The 18,692-nt window shown below is 36.9% G+C and overlaps 1 protein-coding gene across 7 annotated transcripts in view; it reads left to right on the forward strand.

The window, feature by feature from the left end:
• LSM14A (LSM14A mRNA processing body assembly factor) overlaps positions 1–18,463 on the forward strand; it is a 54,894-nt gene extending 36,431 nt beyond the window's left edge. For 2 of the 7 annotated variants that reach the window (XM_072750319.1, XM_026010161.2), the window contains exons 4-11: positions 1,251–1,373; positions 6,135–6,311; positions 6,594–6,659; positions 9,720–9,902; positions 10,004–10,175; positions 11,165–11,396; positions 15,563–15,621; positions 16,544–18,463. In XM_072750319.1, coding sequence (XP_072606420.1) covers positions 1,251–1,373; positions 6,135–6,311; positions 6,594–6,659; positions 9,720–9,902; positions 10,004–10,175; positions 11,165–11,396; positions 15,563–15,586 — 977 coding nt within the window. In that variant the 3' untranslated portion in view covers positions 15,587–15,621; positions 16,544–18,463. The remainder of the gene's footprint in view (positions 1–1,250; positions 1,374–6,134; positions 6,312–6,593; positions 6,660–9,719; positions 9,903–10,003; positions 10,176–11,164; positions 11,397–15,562; positions 15,622–16,543) is intronic. The other 5 variants (XM_072750329.1, XM_026010159.2, XM_072750350.1 and 2 more) reach the window with 3 other exon arrangements.
• The last annotated feature ends 229 nt before the right edge of the window (positions 18,464–18,692 follow it).

Below are 18,692 nucleotides of genomic sequence, written 5' to 3' on the forward strand. Positions count from 1 at the left end.
ATAACGGGATGGATTGAGAGCATTAGTCCCCACATTTCTGGCAATGTGGGAGGTTATGTTGGGCCTCTCCTGAGCTGGCGAGGTCTCTAGCCTAACTAGATTACACCTTCAAGGGAGTCCCATTGATTCTCATTGTCTGAGATTCTATGCTAGGTTCTGATGCCCTGTTTTAAAAGGGATATGAAGAACTAAGATTTATTAAATTGGAGGGGGTGGTGTTAAAGACTGTGGGAAGGTGAGTAATGGTTGAAGGAACTGGAGTTGCTTAGCTTGGAAATGAGAAGGTGGTGAGAGGCATGATCATGGTCTTCAAATATTTAAGTGCAGATGAGTAAACTGCTATGGAGTAGACCAGTGAAAATAAGAAAAGTGGTGAGAGAAGAGGTAAGCAAATAAGGGTAGGGCCTTATAAATTGAGGTAAGTAGTCTGAACTTTTATGTTGAGGGCAGTGGAAAGCCATCACAGGATCCTAAGCACTGTAATGTGGTTATCACGTATCCGTATTTCACCAAGAGATTGTTCTGACTACCATCTTCAGGTTGGATTTAGAGGTAGGGGAAGAAGAGAAACTGAAATAGTTCCTTCTGGAGAAAACCTACATAGATTAAATAGAAGAGAACATAGCATATGAAAAGTGAATGAATGATCTGTAAGTACTGTAGAAATTTAGAGGAGATTGACATAACCTCATGTAGCGAAGAATTTGGGCCCTTTATAGGAATTTGTTATTCATATTACCAGAACTTTTTGTGGTTGCTTTAGGCAGAATTCAGCCCCATGGTACCATCCTGGAGGGAAGCATTGAAATGAGCTGGAGTCCATTGGCTTGCCTTGGAAATGCTGGACAAGCTCTTCATAGACATGTCTGCCAATTTGGCTGTTTGTACAGATACTCAGTATTAAAATAATTACAATACTGGTGTAGACTGTACTATTTCTGCTACTTCTCTCTCCGACATGGGTCTTTGCTGTCTTAGCTCCATAAGGACAGTATTGCTGTATAAAAATTTACATCCAAGAATGCTGGAATATATATTGGTTTGCTTTTTTCATAAAGTTTAAAAGATTTGTCAAATTATTTTTTATGCGCTTTCATTAATTTCCAGGATTATTCATTTGCATGCATGTTGCAGGGGAGGGATGGCAGCAGTTTTTATCATCATTAAAATGGTATATTACTTTATGTAATTGAAAAGTTTAAATTAAAAAATACATGTTTTTTTGTCATTAAAAAAAAAATCTCTTAAAGCTGGAAGCTCTTTGACATCCTTTGGAACAGAAACATCAAACAGTGGTACCCTATCCCAAAGTAGTGCAGTTGGTTCTGCCTTTACACAGGATACAAGATCACTAAAAACACAGTTATCTCAAGGTAAGCTTTTTTTCCTTTGTATGTTTCCATTCGTAACATCTTTAGTGGTCTTTGTCTTTCTCTGAATGTAAGACCTTTTATAGCTTGCAAATCACATGTATACTTTCTATTTGGTCCTTTTAAGATTTTTCTCTTAATTGCTGTTGCAATGAGAATATTATTGAATGACATGCATTATTTAAGACTCTTTACAATTCTGAGATCATAAAACTGGGAACCAGTGAACATTCTCTAAATTTGGCACTTTTTTGCAATGCAATTATATGACTTGTATATAATACTTACATATATCTAATTAGTACCAGCATCACCACTCAAGATGAACTATTCTTGATAACTTGAATGGCAGCTTAAAAAAACCAAACTGTTTTATGCTGTTGGGTCTTTCCTAGCATGCTCACAGAATCTAGAGCAGTGGTTCTTAGTGTGGGCTACCCACAACCAAATCATCATCTGGGGTGCTTCTTAAAAATGGAGATCCTGGGGCACCTGTGTGGCTCAGTTGGTTAAGCTTCTGCCTTCAGCTCAGGTCATGATCCCAGAGTCCTGGGATTGAGCCCCACATCTGGCAACTGCTCAGTGGGAAATCTGGTCTCTCTCTCCCCCTGTTCATTGTCACACACTCTCTCTCAAATAAATAAATAAAATCTTTTTAAAAACCCGACCAAACTGAAAAAAAAAAAGTAGATCCTGACAACTGCTATATCAGAATTCTTGGAGTTTGGCAATGTGCGTTATAATTAGCCTCTTGAAGGATCCTGTTTACTTTTTAAGATTTATTTATTCATGAGATATAGAGAGAGACAGGCAGAGACCTAGGCAGAGGGAGAAGCAGGCTCCCTGCAGGGAGCCTGATGTGGGACTCAATCCCAGGACCCCAGGATCATGACCTGAGCCAAAGGCAGATGCTCAACTGCTGAGCCACCCAGGTGTCCCTGTTTAATTTTTTTTTTTTTAACTATTTTTCTACCAGCCAGTTTTGTAGTCTTTGGTGGTCCCAAGATTCTGCATCTGTTTTTACCTGCACCTGAAGTGGTTGTTATTGGCTCATTGCCTTATATGGATGTTCACTTTTAAATAAAACAATATAAAATCATTTCAGAAGGATGCTATAATTACAGGACAATATTGTTTAAAGCTCTTGAGGGTAAAATCAAGCTAATGCTAAACATAATCCTATGCGTTTCACTTTAGATATTTTACTGTCATTCATATTGATTTCATATAACTTAATTTTTTAACATTCTAAAAATTTGTTGTAGATGAATTAGAAATATAGTAAATAGGGCAGCCCCGGTGGCGCAGCGGTTTGGCGCCACCTGCAGCCTGGGGTGTGATCCTGGAGACCCAGGATCAAGTCCCACCTTGGGCTCCCTGCATGGAGCCTGCTTCTCCCTCTGCCTGTGTCTCTGCCTCTCTCTCTCTGTGTGTGTGTCTCTCATGAATAAATAAAATCTTAAAAAAAAAACAAAAAAAACAGTAGTTGTCCTAAAACCTAACCCACTGATCATATAATGGAGATAAAAGAAGATGTTCACAATAAAGAAATAGAAATTATATGTGAAATACGTAAGAAATTCAGCAGACCTCTGTAGAAAATACAAAATGTAGTAGAGGGACATAAAAGAAGTCACATGTAATCAGAGAAACAGATCTTATTCCTAGATACAGAGATGTACTATTGGGAAGACGTTGTGTCTCATATTAATTAAATTTACAATACTTTTGGGATCCCTGGGTGGCTCAGCTTTTTAGCGCCTGCCTTTGGCCCAGGGCATGATCCTGGAGTCCCGGGATCGAGTCCCACATCAGGCTCCTGGCCTGGAGCCTGTTTCTCCCTCCTCCTGTGTCCCTGTGCGCCTCTCTCTCTCTCGTGAATAAATAAATAAATCTTTAAAAAAAATTTACAATACTTTTAATAAATCTAAATGGAATTGCAGGAGAACTTAATAAAAGATACACAGACCTAAAAAAAAACATGGACGTATAGACAGACATTTTTTTTAAGATTTTTTAATTTAATTCCTGCACTGCTTTATTTTAAATGTATTTTATTATCAAGTAGGTAAGCCCTGTGTCATTACTTTTATTTTAAAAATTTGTCAAAAAAAAAAATTTGTCTAATTGCAGCACGTGGGTGGCTCCGATGGTTAAGTGTCTGCCTTTGGCTCAGGTCATGATCCCAGGGTCCTGGGATGGAGCCCTGCAACAGGCTCCCTGCTCAGTGTCGAGTCTGCTTCTTCCTCTCCTCCTGTTTGTGCTCCCTCTGTCTAGCTCTAATAAATAAAGTCAGAAATAGTTCCAAATATAAATAAGTGATTAATACATGATAAAGATATTTTTAAATTAGTAGAGGAAGGCTGGCTGCCCAGTAAGTGATGTTGGGACTGACAACTCCCTAATCATTTGGGAAAAGTAGATCTGGGCAGTCCTGGTGGCGCAGCGGTTTAGCGCTGCCTGCAGCCCAGGGCCTGATCCTGGAGATCTGGGATAGAGTCCTGTGTTGGGCTCCCTGCATGGAGTCTGCTTCTCCCTCTACCTGTGTCTCTGCCTCTCTCTCTCTCTCTCTCTCTCTCTCTCTCTCAATCAATCAATCAATCAATAAAAATCTTTTTTTAAAAAAGTAGATCTGTGCTCGCTTCGGCAGCACATATACTGAAATTGGGAAAAGTAGATCTAGATTCTTTCCCTCATACTTAGGACTAAAATATATTTTAAATAGATTTAAAATTTTTTCAAGTACAATCGCTTCTTGGCCTTTTGGCTAAGATCAAGTGTAAAATTTTTCGAGTACATATTATAAGAGAGAAGTATATTTATATAAAGCAGTGAACAAAAAAGCCTGGGACTCTACATTTAAGTTTTATAAATGAAAACTACTGAACTTTACAGAATTAAAATACTAGAATTTTCTTTGAACTGGTAGGAATATGCAGATAAGTCAAGGGGCTGTGTTTTTATTATGCTGAAACCAGCTTCTGGGTTTATTCCTAACAGTATGTCCTGCGTTACCTGCATTTCCCTGTGTATAACGCAGCTACCAGTATGACTTAGAACACTTTAGTCATAGAGGTTTTGAAAGTGCACAGCAGACGAGTCCTTGCTTGCAGTGATCAGCCCATCACTTGTGGTTCTGCAACACTTGTGGGTCACAGGATCTTTTCTCAAAAGCCTAAATGAGACAAGTTTTAGAAATGTATAAGGTCATTTAGGGGCGCGTAGGTGATTCAGTTGGTTAAACATCTACTTTCAGCTTAGCTCATGATCCCAGGGTCCTGGGATCAATCCCCACATCAGCTCCCTGCTCACTGGGGAGTCTGCTTCTCCTCTCCCTCTGCCTCTACCTCCCAGCTCGTGCAGGTGTGCGTTCCTGCTCGCTTGCGCTCTCTCGCTAACTCTTTCTCAGAAATAAAACCTTTTTTAAAAAAGTATATCATTTAAATATTATTTATATTACAGTAATCAATACTGTAAAATTGAATAATAGGCTTTTCAAAAAGCTTAGCACCTGTTTATAAGTAAATCCCTGTATAAGGTGATAAGTAATCACAAAATATTTTCTCATAGGCTAGAACTTCCACAAACCACCATGATTCCCATTATGATCAATGGAATATTGCATTGTTTCTGTTAATGGTAGAGTAAGCTTTGGCATTAATGGCTGGAAATAGTGATACACATTTGTAATTTACAAGCTTTCAAGAACCATAAACTTGGGGACCATAAACAGTCCCTAAAGCATCTGGTACATGGAAACCAATGCATTGTCAACACTCACCAATTCACCAGTGGTTGGAGCCTGTGCACATATGCACAGTTGGGTAGTAACATTTACAGCATACTTGGAATTTTTTTTTTACATGAAATGAGCAGAATTTTCTTAAGCAGAACATATTATGGTGCAATATCATGCTACATGAAAGCACCTTCAGCAGAGATTTGCAGCAAACATTATAGAGACAAAACATGATGGGAGCATCTGATGTTACATTCTTCTGTTCATACTGTGACCACACTCTGACCTCATAAAAGGAAAAATGGGAGTTTGTAAGTACACAACTCATATTAAGCAAAGGCTTCCAAAAGATCTTCCAAATGGCCAGAAATGAATATAGCTACTGTGTAATAATCTGAAGGGTGTATTTGTTGCTGGCCTTTGAGTATTGTTGTATAATTGCCCAAGCCCCTAAGGTATTGAAGGACTTCACCTGTCTAACTTTCTAGTTCTTTACTTGCTTTATAATGTAATGGAGATAATACCTACAGATATAAAAGTACCACTTTAGACATTTCTTCGGAAAGTACTAAAAATTTCAGGTTACAACCTCTGGAAATAATGGCCAAAGCATCAATATAATCTTGTGTTTGTCATTATTGGGGAAAGCCTGCATCCTACCTGCATACATCATGATCTTTGATAATATTCCTGAGAAGTATTGCCCAGGCAGCAGTTTTTGAAAAACTTACTAAAATCTTATTCCACCAGGTAGAAATACAAATAAAGTTCCATTGGTTAATTGGTTGGTTGTTGGGGATTTTGGTGTTTTTTTTTTTTTTTTTTAATGTTTCTTTACTAGCCTAGTGACCTAGCCCACTAAAGATAACCAGTTTTAAACTCTGATTTAATAAATAGATAAATTCAGATTTGTGCTAAAGATATAAATTAGTAGAAATAAAACTGTAGGCATTTTTTTGAGGGTCTAGATTATTTTGAAATCCCCAGAGGATAGGGTAGTTTCTTATCTTTTGGTTACGTTTTAGGTCGTTCAAGCCCTCAGTTAGACCCTTTGAGAAAAAGCCCAACTATGGAACAAGCAGTACAGACCGCCTCGGCCCACTTACCTGCTCCAGCACCTGTTGGGAGAAGGAGCCCTGTATCAACCAGGCCTTTACCATCTACCAGCCAAAAAGCAATAGAGAATCAAGAGCACAGGCGAGGTAGAACTTTAGCTGTTTATTATTCATTAATTGACTGATCAACATTTTCCATTCACCTTATTTTTCATTAAAAAGATGTATTGTATATGAATGATCCTAGAAGGTTTAACCTGAACTTGATAGAATGTTCAGTCTTTCACACTTGAGTCAAAGTGTGATGGTGGTGGGGGTATAGATTTTTTGTTTTTGTTTTGGGTTTCTTTGTTCTTCCCATTTTGAACTTCACAGAAGTTTTTGATATTGTGTCCTGAGCTCATCTGTGACTTTGTATATCTTTCATAGCTGAAGTACACAAAGTTTCAAGACCAGAAAATGAGCAACTCAGAAATGATAGCAAGAGACAAATAGGTAAGTTATTTGAATCTGAAAGCCATATCCTGCACTTCCCAATTAGAAGGAACATTTGATGCATAATTACTATTAAAAAATTAAAGCCTATAGAGTGCCTGAGTGCCTCAGTGGGTTGAGCAACCGACCAACTCTTGATTTTGGCTCAGGTCATGATCTCATGTGTTGTGAGATGGAGCCCCATGACAGGCTTCATGCTCAGCAGGGAGTCTGCTTAAGATTCTCTCTCTCTCCCTCTCTCAAATAAATAAATCTTTAAAAAAAAAAATAAGTGAAAGCCTGGTGTTAGTGACTATAAAGGAGTAGCACTAGGGACTTTCATTGTGGTAACAGAACATTTCTTTATCTTGGTTATGATAATCATTATATAGATGTATACATGTAGCAAAATGTTATATAACTATATATAAAGAGACACCAGAAAATGAGTATCTGCAAACCTGTTGAAATCAGAATTAGGTTTATAGTGTAATTATGGTGTGCCAATGTCAATTTCCTGGTTCTGGTGATGTTGTTAAGTAAGATATTACCGTTTGAGGGGAAGCTAGATTATGGGCATATAGGACCACTATATTCTATTTTTTCAAATTTTTTGTGTCTAAATGTCTTAAAAGGTGTTGTTTTTTTTAATCACCATTACATTGCTGGAATAAACTGTACTTGATGGTAGACAATTGTCTTTCAGTATATTGAATTTATCTGCCAGCAAGATTTATGCACTTAGAGTTACATTGTCATGTGGTTTCCTCTTTAGTACTGTCATTTGTATTTTTTTTTGTTTTTATGTCAGTTTCAAGTTAGCATTATAAAATTGTTTTCATTGTTTTCTATACTTTTAGGAGGGGAATTATCAGTACCTTGAAAGTTTTCCCATTATAATGATTTAAGCCCTGAGTTTTTTGTTTTTTTTTAAAATAGTTGTTTAAGAACTTTTAACTGCCATTTATGATTATTGAGTTAATAAGATTGTACACTTTGTTTTGTAATAACATTTATCCCCTGATTCATTTATTTTATTAATACTTTCAAATAAATCAGGATAAATTATAATTTTAGATGTCCAAGTAAAAAATAAAGGTAAAGCATAATCACCTTATTTAGATAATAATTAGAAAGTGATCTTTAATTTCAGAAAAATGTATACTGAATTTTTCCTGCATGTTGCTCTATGTGTTTTTGTATGTGCTGTGTGCCATGGAATACAAAGGGTTTGGTTTGATTTACTATATTTCACTTTTTTTTGTTTTGGGAAAGAAAGAATTTCTCAAAATAAGATAATTGCCATACTACCATCATTTAAAAATCATATAAAATGGGGATCCCTGGGTGGCGCAGCGGTATAGGGCCTGCCTTTGGCCCAGGGCGCGATCTGGAGACCGGGGATCGAATCCCACGTCGGGCTCCCGGTGCATGGAGCCTCCTTCTCCCTCTGCCTATGTCTCTGCCTCTCTCTCTCTCTCTCTCTCTGTGTGACTATCATAAATAAATAAAAATTTAAAAAATTAAAAATCATACAAAATAATAAATAAAAGTACCTTTAAGTGCCCTTCAAAATTCATCTCCTAAAGTTCATTAACAGAACAGAGACTATTCTTTCCGACCTTTTTTCTTAGGATTTTACAAACATAGACTGTACTTGAACTTTTTTTAAAAAACAGATTATGCTATATTTACTTCCTTAGCTTGTGGCCAACATGTTTTTAATAGTGAACTTGAATATTTTAAACATCCTGCTTATCTAGATTTAAGTGTCTGGATATGCTGCTGTGGTTTTTTGTAGTTTGTTTTCTCAAATGTGGGCATTTTGCCAAACTTCAGTGAACACTGAACACAACCTGTCTGTTGCTGTGTAGTCACTTTCTGATCTTTGTCACTATTTTCACATAATTATAATCATTGAATTCATATTCCTTTGTGCTCTGTTTCTGTTAACTCACATTAACTACTGTTCCATATTCCTCTTTTATTTTTTTCTTAACTCTTCCTCTTGTGTTGGGTATTTAGGTTCTCAAGTTTTCACTGTAATATATGCTATCTTGGTATTCCATTATCGTACTTCATAAATTCTGTTAGCATAGTGGAGAAAGGATAGATACAGGAAAACTTGAATAATATGAAGCCATTTAGAGGGTGACAAGAAAGGTGAAAGAGGAAGTGGTTGGAGTAGTTGAGACCTGGCAGTGCTTTTGTGTTATCTGTGATAATGTGTGCTTATTAGTAGTATTTGTTTATTTTCTTATTATAAATCTTAGTTCCTGTGAGCCTTTCAAAGAAGATTTCCTAAATTTTGACAAGCCACTATGTGTTTGACACTTTGTAGGAATTAGAATTATAAGCAGAGCAGAGCCCCTCCCTCAAGGAGTATGACAATAATTTACTACAGAAGTCTCCGAAATTGTTTGGTTTTGGTTGTGCACTCTGAATAACATGTATGAGTGTGGACCCCATAAATATAAATTTCATGTGCACTCTTCTCAGTCCATTATGTATTAAGTATTAGTGAAATTTCATTTCTTTTTATTTTTAATAATTTTTAGAGATTTGTTTATTTTTAGAGAGAGAAAGTGGCGGGTGGGGGACAGAGGAAGAAGATCTTAAAGCAGACTCCCTGTAGAGCATGGAGCCTGATGTGGGGCTTGATCTCATAACCCACAAGATCATGACCTGAGCCAAAAACAAGAGTAGGACACTTAACCAATTGAGCCACCCAGGTACCCCAATTCATCTTTTTTTTTTTTTTTTTTTAAGATTTTATTTATTCGTTCATGAGAGACACAGAATGAGAGAGGCAGAGACACAGGCAGAGGAAGAAACAGGCTCCATGCAGGGAGCCCGATGTGGAACTTGATCCCGGGACTCTGGGATCACGTCCTGAGCCAAAGGCAGATGTTCACCCCGCTAAGCCACCCAGGTGTCCCCAATTCATCTTTTCTCTATAAACACTACAAAGATAGTAATGTGTATAGAGACTTTTAAGCATTTTTGTTGTTGACCGTTTTTTTAAAGACCACAGTAATAGCTTCCGTCTTAAATCAGCTTATTCTCTCTTTATTGATATAGTTCCAGGTGCTCCTTCAGCTCCAAGGAGAGGGCGTGGGGGTCATCGAGGTGGCAGGGGACGATTTGGTATTCGACGAGATGGTCCAATGAAATTTGAGAAAGACTTTGACTTTGAAAGTGCAAACGCACAATTTAACAAGGAAGAAATAGACAGAGAGTTTCATAATAAACTGAAATTGAAAGGTGAGTTTTCACTTTTCTATTCAGAAAATGTTATTTGACTTGTGAATTGTGGATGTTTAATATAAATCTTGACTTTCTGGTATGTGCTTCTTTTTCATTAGAAGATAAACTTGAGAAGCAGGAGAAGCCTGTAAATGGTGAAGATAAAGGAGACTCAGGAGTTGATACCCAGAACAGTGAAGGAAATGCAGATGAAGAAGATCCTCTTGGCCCTAATTGCTATTATGACAAAACCAAATCCTTCTTTGATAATATTTCTTGTGATGATAATAGGTACAGTCTTTAAGCTGCTCTTATGAAGTAATTTCTTATAAATTCACAAAGATTAATGAATACTTAAATATAATCTAATGACTAAATTTTTTTAATATTTTATTTTGCTAAAAGAATAATCCATACTAAAATTTTCAATGATACTACTCTTTGTGAAGAAGAAATAACCATATACTTTTGTTTAGGGATGCATTCACATTTGAAATTAGCAATTAAAACAAAACATTCCTCTAACATGTGAGACCTTTTACTTTACTCCCCTACAGTGTAGTTGAAATGGAGCCATGGCCAAAAGTGCTAATGTTACTTTGAAGTTTGCTGATAGAGTAACACTTGGCTGTATGGCAGCAAAGGTGGGCCCAGAAAATTGTCAAGTGAAAGGATCCAGTTTAGCAGTTCAGAGTTTCTGCTACCCATTCCAGATTTTTCTTCTCCTAACGGTAGTTTGGTGCCACCTGGTGGCAGTTGTCTACTTCAGCATAAACTTGAATGGGTGATACTGATCTGAGTCCTGCAGTTGGCTGTAGGACAGCACCAGTAGCAATTTAAACACCTACATCTGACCAAAGACCCATGGATTGAGCCAGGAGTACTAGAGACTCAGGGACTTACTCTCCTGCTCCCAGCTTCCTGAGACAAGAGTTCCCTCTCTTGGCTTTGTCCTCTCATATTGGGGCTGAGAGAAAAGTAGAGTCAATTGCCAATCCTATTATATTTGAATTCCTGTTATATTGAGGGTTGTTACGAATTTTGTTTCATCAGCTATATTTGAAAGAAATTAATACTGGTCGTATTTTCACATGAAGTTTAACAATTATTATGGGAGCGTATTGCCATGGACAGTTTGTGATGACTCTTAGATAAGGTACTTATTTTTATTTCATCTTTAGGAATTACTTTATCCTTAATTTGGGAATTAGTGCCACAAAGTTTTGCTGGAAAACATTCTTAAAATGTCATACACTAGAGATTATTTGTTCTTCTAACAGAGAACGGAGACCAACCTGGGCTGAAGAAAGAAGATTAAATGCTGAAACATTTGGAATCCCACTTCGTCCAAACCGTGGTCGTGGAGGGTACAGAGGCAGAGGAGGTCTTGGTTTCCGTGGTGGCCGAGGGCGTGGTGGTGGCAGAGGTGGTACTTTCACTACCCCTCGAGGATTTCGTGGTGGATTCAGAGGAGGTCGTGGGGGCAGGGAGTTTGCAGATTTTGAATACAGGGTAAGTATTTTATGCTTTGGGATGGGCATGTAGTTTTATGAAATTTTATTTATTTTGAATGAATATTTTTAGGATATTTGTATAACTTCCAATTTGACTGTTTAGTGGGGGATTAGGTTGTTTATATCATTTTAAGGAACAGTAACTTCTTGGCTAGTGAGTCCAAAGTTTTTAACTTTTTTTTTTTTTTTTTTTTCAACTGGAGGAAGTAAGGGATAGAAATGAGATTGGGATGGGAGGAGTCTTTATTATAGAGCCATGGTTTTAGATGTCACAGACTAGTAAAATTTCCCCCCAAAAAATGTATTAGAGATTGACTTGGGTTTTTTGTTTTGTTGTTTTGTTTGTTTTCTCTTTTGGAGGCATGGGGGATTACTGAAGAAATTTTACCAAAAAAGGCTATATCACATTACCTTTATTTCATATTGCAAAGTGTGCTTCAACACCAAAAGAGTCTAGAAAAGACATACTGCAGAATAGAAAGCCTCCAAAACAGCCAACATTGATACAGTATTTTGCATGTAGTAGGCATTGTTCTAAATGTTTTTCAAATATTACCTCACTTAAATTTCACATAAACTCTAAGATATCAGAGTTATCTTATCACTATCAAGTGATCAGATTATCACCACTTTACAGATGAAGGAATAGAGATACTAAATACCTTGTCCACAGTCAGCTCGTAAGTGAAGCTGTGAGGTCTTGAGCCTAGTAAGTTTGTTCCTGAATCATTGCTTTTAATTTAGTTTTGTGGGAAATTCAGCTGCATTATCTATGGTTTTCTTATTACCTTGGTCTTGAAAATATTGTGATATATTGGCATTTGAGAACTGCTGCTAGAAAACTGTGTAACTCTGTATAGTATGTTTATATGTATAATTTATTGAAGAGAGTCTGTAAATGAAGTCAGTGTCACTTTCACTCTCCTAGTTTATTGATTTTTAGGATCAGTAGAAGAAGGTTATATAATCACAGAAAGGATCAAAATCCCCTTATAAAGAGATCTACTAGGAATTGCAAAGGGCAGCTGGAAATAAAAAGACCTGCTGGCAGAAATTCACTGTCCATTATTTGAAACTGGCCATTGTTGAGATCCCTCTGGAAGGATTAATTTTAGTGGCTTTGGGATCTGGTCTGTTAATTTTGACAGCTCTGATTCTGTATCATCTAGCCAAGACTACTGAAAATTAGCGTCAAGTCATTAAGCTATCCAGCCATGGTGGCCTGGTGCAGCTGCAGATTTTGTAACTTGCAAAATTGTCATTTTAGCCGAGAGACTACGTCCTAGGAGTTACAGAATGCCATTTGCTTGTCACTATTTACTATACCTACTACTGCTCTTCCCAGTGGCCTTTTGCTTATAGAATTCAGTAGCCTTTTCACAAATATTTGTCCTTACTCCTCTGAAGTATTTGACACTGCTAACCACCCACCCACCTTGGAGTCTTTCTTCCTAGTTTTGTAAAAATATTATTTGGAGTGTTTTTGTTTTGTTTTGTTTTTATTTTTAAAAATAATACATGTTCCAGGGCACCTGGTGGCTCAGTTGGTAGAGCATGATCTTGGGATTGTGACTTTGAGCCCTATATTGGGTGTAGGGATTACTTAAACTCTTTTTTATCTTTAAAAATAATTATAACACATGTTCCTCAGCAGAGCTTGTTTAAATACATCATGAGCTGCTTCTCCAGGTCAGAAGTCTTGTACTGTTTCTTGTCCTTTTTACCATTTGGACTCCCCTTTTCTTTATTCACTCTGCTGCAGATATGTGGACCACCTTCTTGGTCTTGTTCAATGCCAAGCTTATTCTTATATCAGGACCTTTTCACCCATTCCTTCTGAATAGAACATTCAGTTTGCTCCTTAGAAGCGTTCATGCTCATATTTGTACTCTCTTCTTCCCCTTCTTCCTTCTCCCCCCTTCTCTCTCCTTCCCTTTCTTTCCTCCTCCCCTAAGCTTGTTGATTCATAGCTTTTAATCAGTTTTTCAGCTTGGACCTTGTGTGCTTTTCTCTGTCTTTATCTGCTTTATGTTCTTTGATCGATTTAAACTTGACCTTCCTCAAAATGACTTCACCATCTTCTTGCCTCCTGTGGCACCACCCCAGCATCTGCACTCGCTTAACAGTTTGGCAGTAGCCCTTTTCCACATTATCACATTTGTTCCCGTGCAATGTCCCTGCCCACTACCATAATAACCCACTGACTGGTCTGCAGACGTTCCCTCTCTTTACCTTACTTGAGGCATGTCAGCTACCTGTTGAAGAGCCTATGACAGACAACTCCTTGTTGAAGACCACATTGAGTCCACTGGGCTTGAGAAAAAGTACATTTAAATTAAACTTGAATCCTGATGAGAATTCTAGTGATTGTTGCTAGTATGACAACAGTTGAATCGTTAAACCTTTCAGGCCCTCAGTTTTTACATTTTTGGAAAGAGTTATACTTTTATCAAATACATATTTTAAAGATCACTAAAATCTCAAGTTGTAAAGCATCTGAGAGGTCTGAGCTCCTGGCCAAGCCGTGAGTCCTGAAGTATCCCTTAATGGCACTGGCAGCTTACTTTTCCTAAGAGCATCCATCCCACCCCAGGGATGGTCTAATTAGTAGGATTTCACAATGCGAGTGAAGAACTTTTCCCCTGTATCTTCACTCTTAGTTTAACTCTACCCTTATAAGTGCACAGAATATAAATACTCCTCTTCGGGATAATTTGCAGATAATTTGAAAAAACAGCTGCCATGTCGTCTCTCAGATTGGACTGTTATTTTTCATTATCTGAACAGACATCGATAAACCTTTGAGTAACTGCTGTGTGCATGGTACATGCATTTATTAATTGAAACCTATTGAGTTCTTCATGTTCAGCATGCACTGTGCTGGATAGTAGTGGTAAGCAAAACAGATGCAGTCCCAGTCTTCTTGGTGTTTTAGTTCAGTGGGGAGGTAGACATATCTAAAAGTCAAGGGGTTCCCTTTTACACCCTACACCCTTCACAGTCTCGTCCAAAGTTTGCTCTGTCCTTGGGAATTTTTCTTCCTTCTGGCACTAATTTCTTCCTTTTCTGACTCCTAGGTATTGGCACACATTTTTAATACATTCAGTGTTCCTTATTTCATGTGTTTTGTTCTGCGTTTCCAGCTAGATATGAGTCTTGGCATTAGTGAACGTGTATTTTACTTTCATTTTCACCAGTGGACATGGAACCATAATGGGTTTAACGTGAGTGCCCACCATGTTGATTAGGAATACAGTAATTCAGCCTTCAGTAAGGTAGAAGGTCCATTGGTATGGCTAGTCCTTGATTGTGCATTCCAATGTTAAATGACCCTTATGTCTGCCACTAGAGCCCTTGTGATTTCTGCAGTCTACAGCATCTAAATCATAACACCTGGCACCTTTAAAAGCAGAAATAGTGAGGGATCACTATTACATGAAGGAAATTTACCTTCAAGGATTAAATTCCTTTTTAAAACTACATCTAATACTTCTCAGAAATGGAGGTCAATGGCATTTCCAGCAGCCTTCATATAATGAGTTGACTTTCTTGTTTGTGCTCTGTTGTCATGAATCATTAATTTTGAGGTGAGCATAGGCAAGTCTGGTTGTTTAATGGAAACACGGGCAGTAGGATTGTAGATTTTAAGAACTTCTTAAAAATACCAGCCAAACTATAAGCTCTCTCTCACTGTACCCCCAACAGATAGGTAGGAAACCAAGGACCCAGAGAGGTTAACTCTCTTGATCTGAGTACAAGCTAGTAAAGCCAAAAACTTAACTCTCATTGCCCAGTTTTCCTTAAGAATAATGTTAGAAACATAAACTTGTGCTGAGCTTAGTGCTGGGGTGTTTTGTGGAGATGGGGGACAAGGAGATCAGGTTGGGTGTAATAAAAGTATAGTCAGCACCTATTTTATATGCTGCTGTTAAGGCAGCTACCATGGGAAGTGAGACAAATTACCTTCCATTTGAGTCTGTTTCTTCAGATAGAGTCCAGAGACAAAGAGGTAACCAAAATGACTCAGCATGGTACTCTCTCTCCCTCCCTTTCCCCCCGTTTATTTCCTCCTCTTTTTCCCTCTACTTCTCTCTTTGCCTCTCCCCCTCCCTTCTCTCCCTTTTTTTTTTTTTTTTTTTTTGCTTTCTTTTTTTTACCTTTCAGAAAACCACAGCTTTTGGACCCTAAAATAGGTCTGGATTGATCATACAACTTTCTGAAAGGTAAAAAAAAAAATTGGGGGCATGTGAAAGTTGGCTTTGGTGGGGGACTATGGGGTGGGATTATCTTCAGTTTATTTCTTTCTACACCAGTTTACACCATGCCATTTGTATTCTAATTTAATCACATTGTACAAATGGTTTGGTGCCATATACCCAGATAAAGTTAAGTCTTTATTTAACATAGGAAATAATGTATTTCTAACAGGGTGAAAAATCAGGTATGCGATAACAACTAGTCCTGAGGAAAATAGCCTCTGGCTCTGTTGTAATGTACAGGACTTTAAATTAGAGTTAGTCTCATTGGAAAGCTAAAGGCTCCTTGAGATTTTTGTTTTCTCCCTGTCTACTTTTTAAAAATTACCCAGTCAACTCTGATTTTCAGAACTTATTTTGAATTTAAAAGTTTTCCTTTAAAAATGAGCTTCTAAATCATTGATTTCTCCCAGCATGAGACTTTGGAGAAAAATGTTATTTTACTGTCTGGGTATTTTATTGCTTAGTAAAGACATCAAAGACTTCAGGATCTTAATAATCTTTTTCCAAAGTATGTTGTCATTTGTATTTGATGAGCTTGACTACTAAGTTGAAGGTTTAATTAAGTTCTGTTATTGTGCTTAAAAATTATTAAGATGCAACCAAAGATAGTGAGGTGTGCCTGTATCTTATGGGGCTGGAACCAGACCACACCATACCACCACTGCTGTAACCTCTACTAACTGGAAAATGAAGTTAACAAATAATGAGCCACTTATGGGTGTGGAAGTCAAAATGTTTCTTGGAAATTAGTGAAATGCATTTATATGTGAAAGGGAAAGGAGGGTATATTTGAAAGTAATGGGAAACTTAATACTTAAGTAAATTAGAAGTACTTATTAATAAACCAGTAATTTGAAACATGAGCTAATTTTTTTTTCCTTTTTAGAAAGACAACAAAGTTGCTGCATAGTCTACAAACAAGTCTTTGAAAATAGGTGAATTTCTAGCTCTTCATGGTCCTGAGAATTGGTTTCAGTCTTTGAGAAGAATGAAGAAGTGAATTTGCTGTATATTTGTCACCAGCACTGGGTTTTTTGTTTGTTTGTTTGTTTTTCTGCTTAATTTCAAAGATTCAATGCAGTTACTTTTGGGGGGAAGGCTCATCTTTAAAAATGAGCATTAAATATATTTGGAATAGCAGAAGGTTAAGTAATTTCTTATGTATAGTTAAACTACAGCAGTACTTCAATGGGACTTATAAGTATTTTTTCATCACTGAAAGGATTTTTCTTATCACTAAATTGTATTTGGCAATTATTGTAAGTTGCCTGCAGATAGGGCCGTGATACTGTGTTTTGAGCCACAGAAGGTTGTGTGTATGTGTGTGTATGCGTGCGTGCGTGCGTGTCTCTTTCTTTCTTTCTTTCTTTTTGGAAATCCTGTAATATCCCTTTTGAGGTAGCTTATTTCGTCAATTAATTAGGGTGCTGGATGGTAGAGAATTTTGTCAGTCAACTATGTACACACAGTAAATACTGTTTCTTAGGCAAAGGTAACTTTTTTATATAGTTGTAAAATTCCATTATATTCCATTGCCAAAGAAACATTAAGAACTTTGTATAGCTGTATAAAAAGCAACTAATTTTTTAAAGAATAAACATTTTAAAGTCAGCAAACATACTGTGTCCTTGCAGAAGTTGATGTGCTGAGGAGGAGAGCTATGGGTGGTGGGTCTTTTTTCATAGCTTTCCAGGCTTGAGATTTTTGATTTTGATTTTTTTTTTTTTTAATGTTTGGAACATAAATGAAGATTTGATACATTCTTCCATTATCTGAAAATGATAAATTCCTCCTACTCACTGTAAGAACTTCATTTTATAACAAATGGCATATCACAGGATTTGTCCAAATAATAAATATTTTCAGTATATGAATGTAAATAATCATAGATAAGAATGTACTTAGCTGTATTTTCAAATAAGTACCCTCTCCCCTTTTTTAAGACAATAAAACTGGGCATCGATTAACCTGTTCTTCCTGATATGCCTAGAATTTCATCCTGATAACCCTGATTCATTCCATTATATTTCAAGAGGATTCAGAGTGCTAGAAATTATTTTGGCAGCCTATAAGATATCCTAACACTGGTCCTTGGGCCTGTGGCCCACAAATGACTCGATAATAGAGTTCATTGCTAATTATAAATCACTAGTAAATCTTTTTGATATTTTAAGCTATGGTGGGGGAAAAAATCTGGCCACTTTTGTTTTTATGAAGGCCATGGAATAAAGGGATCCAAAGATTTAAATATTTTTATCTATTTTGATTTTTGTTAACTTTCTCCTTAAAGTATTCAGTAGTGATAAAGATGTGGGAAACTGCACTGTAGGAGAATTGGAATATTTAAAGATGGTTGATATTTTTAATTTTAATTTTATATCTTTTGTATAGCTCTACAAGGAGATGTTTTGTAATTTGGTTTCGTTTAAGGTCCAGTACTTGGCAGCCATAGTTTAGATAATGTTGCTTAATACTGTTTGCTTGCATGTTAACAACAAAACCTTTGGAGGACCCACAAATCATGATCTTGAACACATTTCCGAAGCATTCTGAACATCAAAGCAAGTGCTCTGATAATACTTATGTAGACTGTTTGAGACGTCCTGGGCCAGTTTCAAGAAAAGCTGTAAATACCAGTACTACATGCTCTGAAAGTATGAATTCACGTGTTTTCCAATCTCTCGGGGTCACTAACTAAGGCATTTGGTGTCCCAATAATAACTGGCAGCATGGCATACCTGCAGTGCACCTTACAATATTAAAGCAAGGTTTTTATTCTAAGACAGAATAAAACTGTTAAATAAAACATGTTCGTCAAAGTTCTTTCTCTTTAAATAGTAACATCATCTTACGATAGAAAGAAACATAATGAAAGACCTCTTTTAAGTATAAGAATGAAATTATGGTTATGTTTATATTCCCTAAAATAACTAAATTAATTTCTAACATTTTGCCTAAGATTTATTTATTATTGTAGGTGTTAAGGTAAAGCTGGAAGCCCCTTGTCCCCACTACGGTGCAGAGTGTTCTTGAGT

The sequence above is a fragment of the Vulpes vulpes genome, chromosome 1, assembly GCF_048418805.1.
Source record: "Vulpes vulpes isolate BD-2025 chromosome 1, VulVul3, whole genome shotgun sequence".
NCBI classification, from domain to species: Eukaryota; Metazoa; Chordata; class Mammalia; order Carnivora; family Canidae; genus Vulpes; species Vulpes vulpes.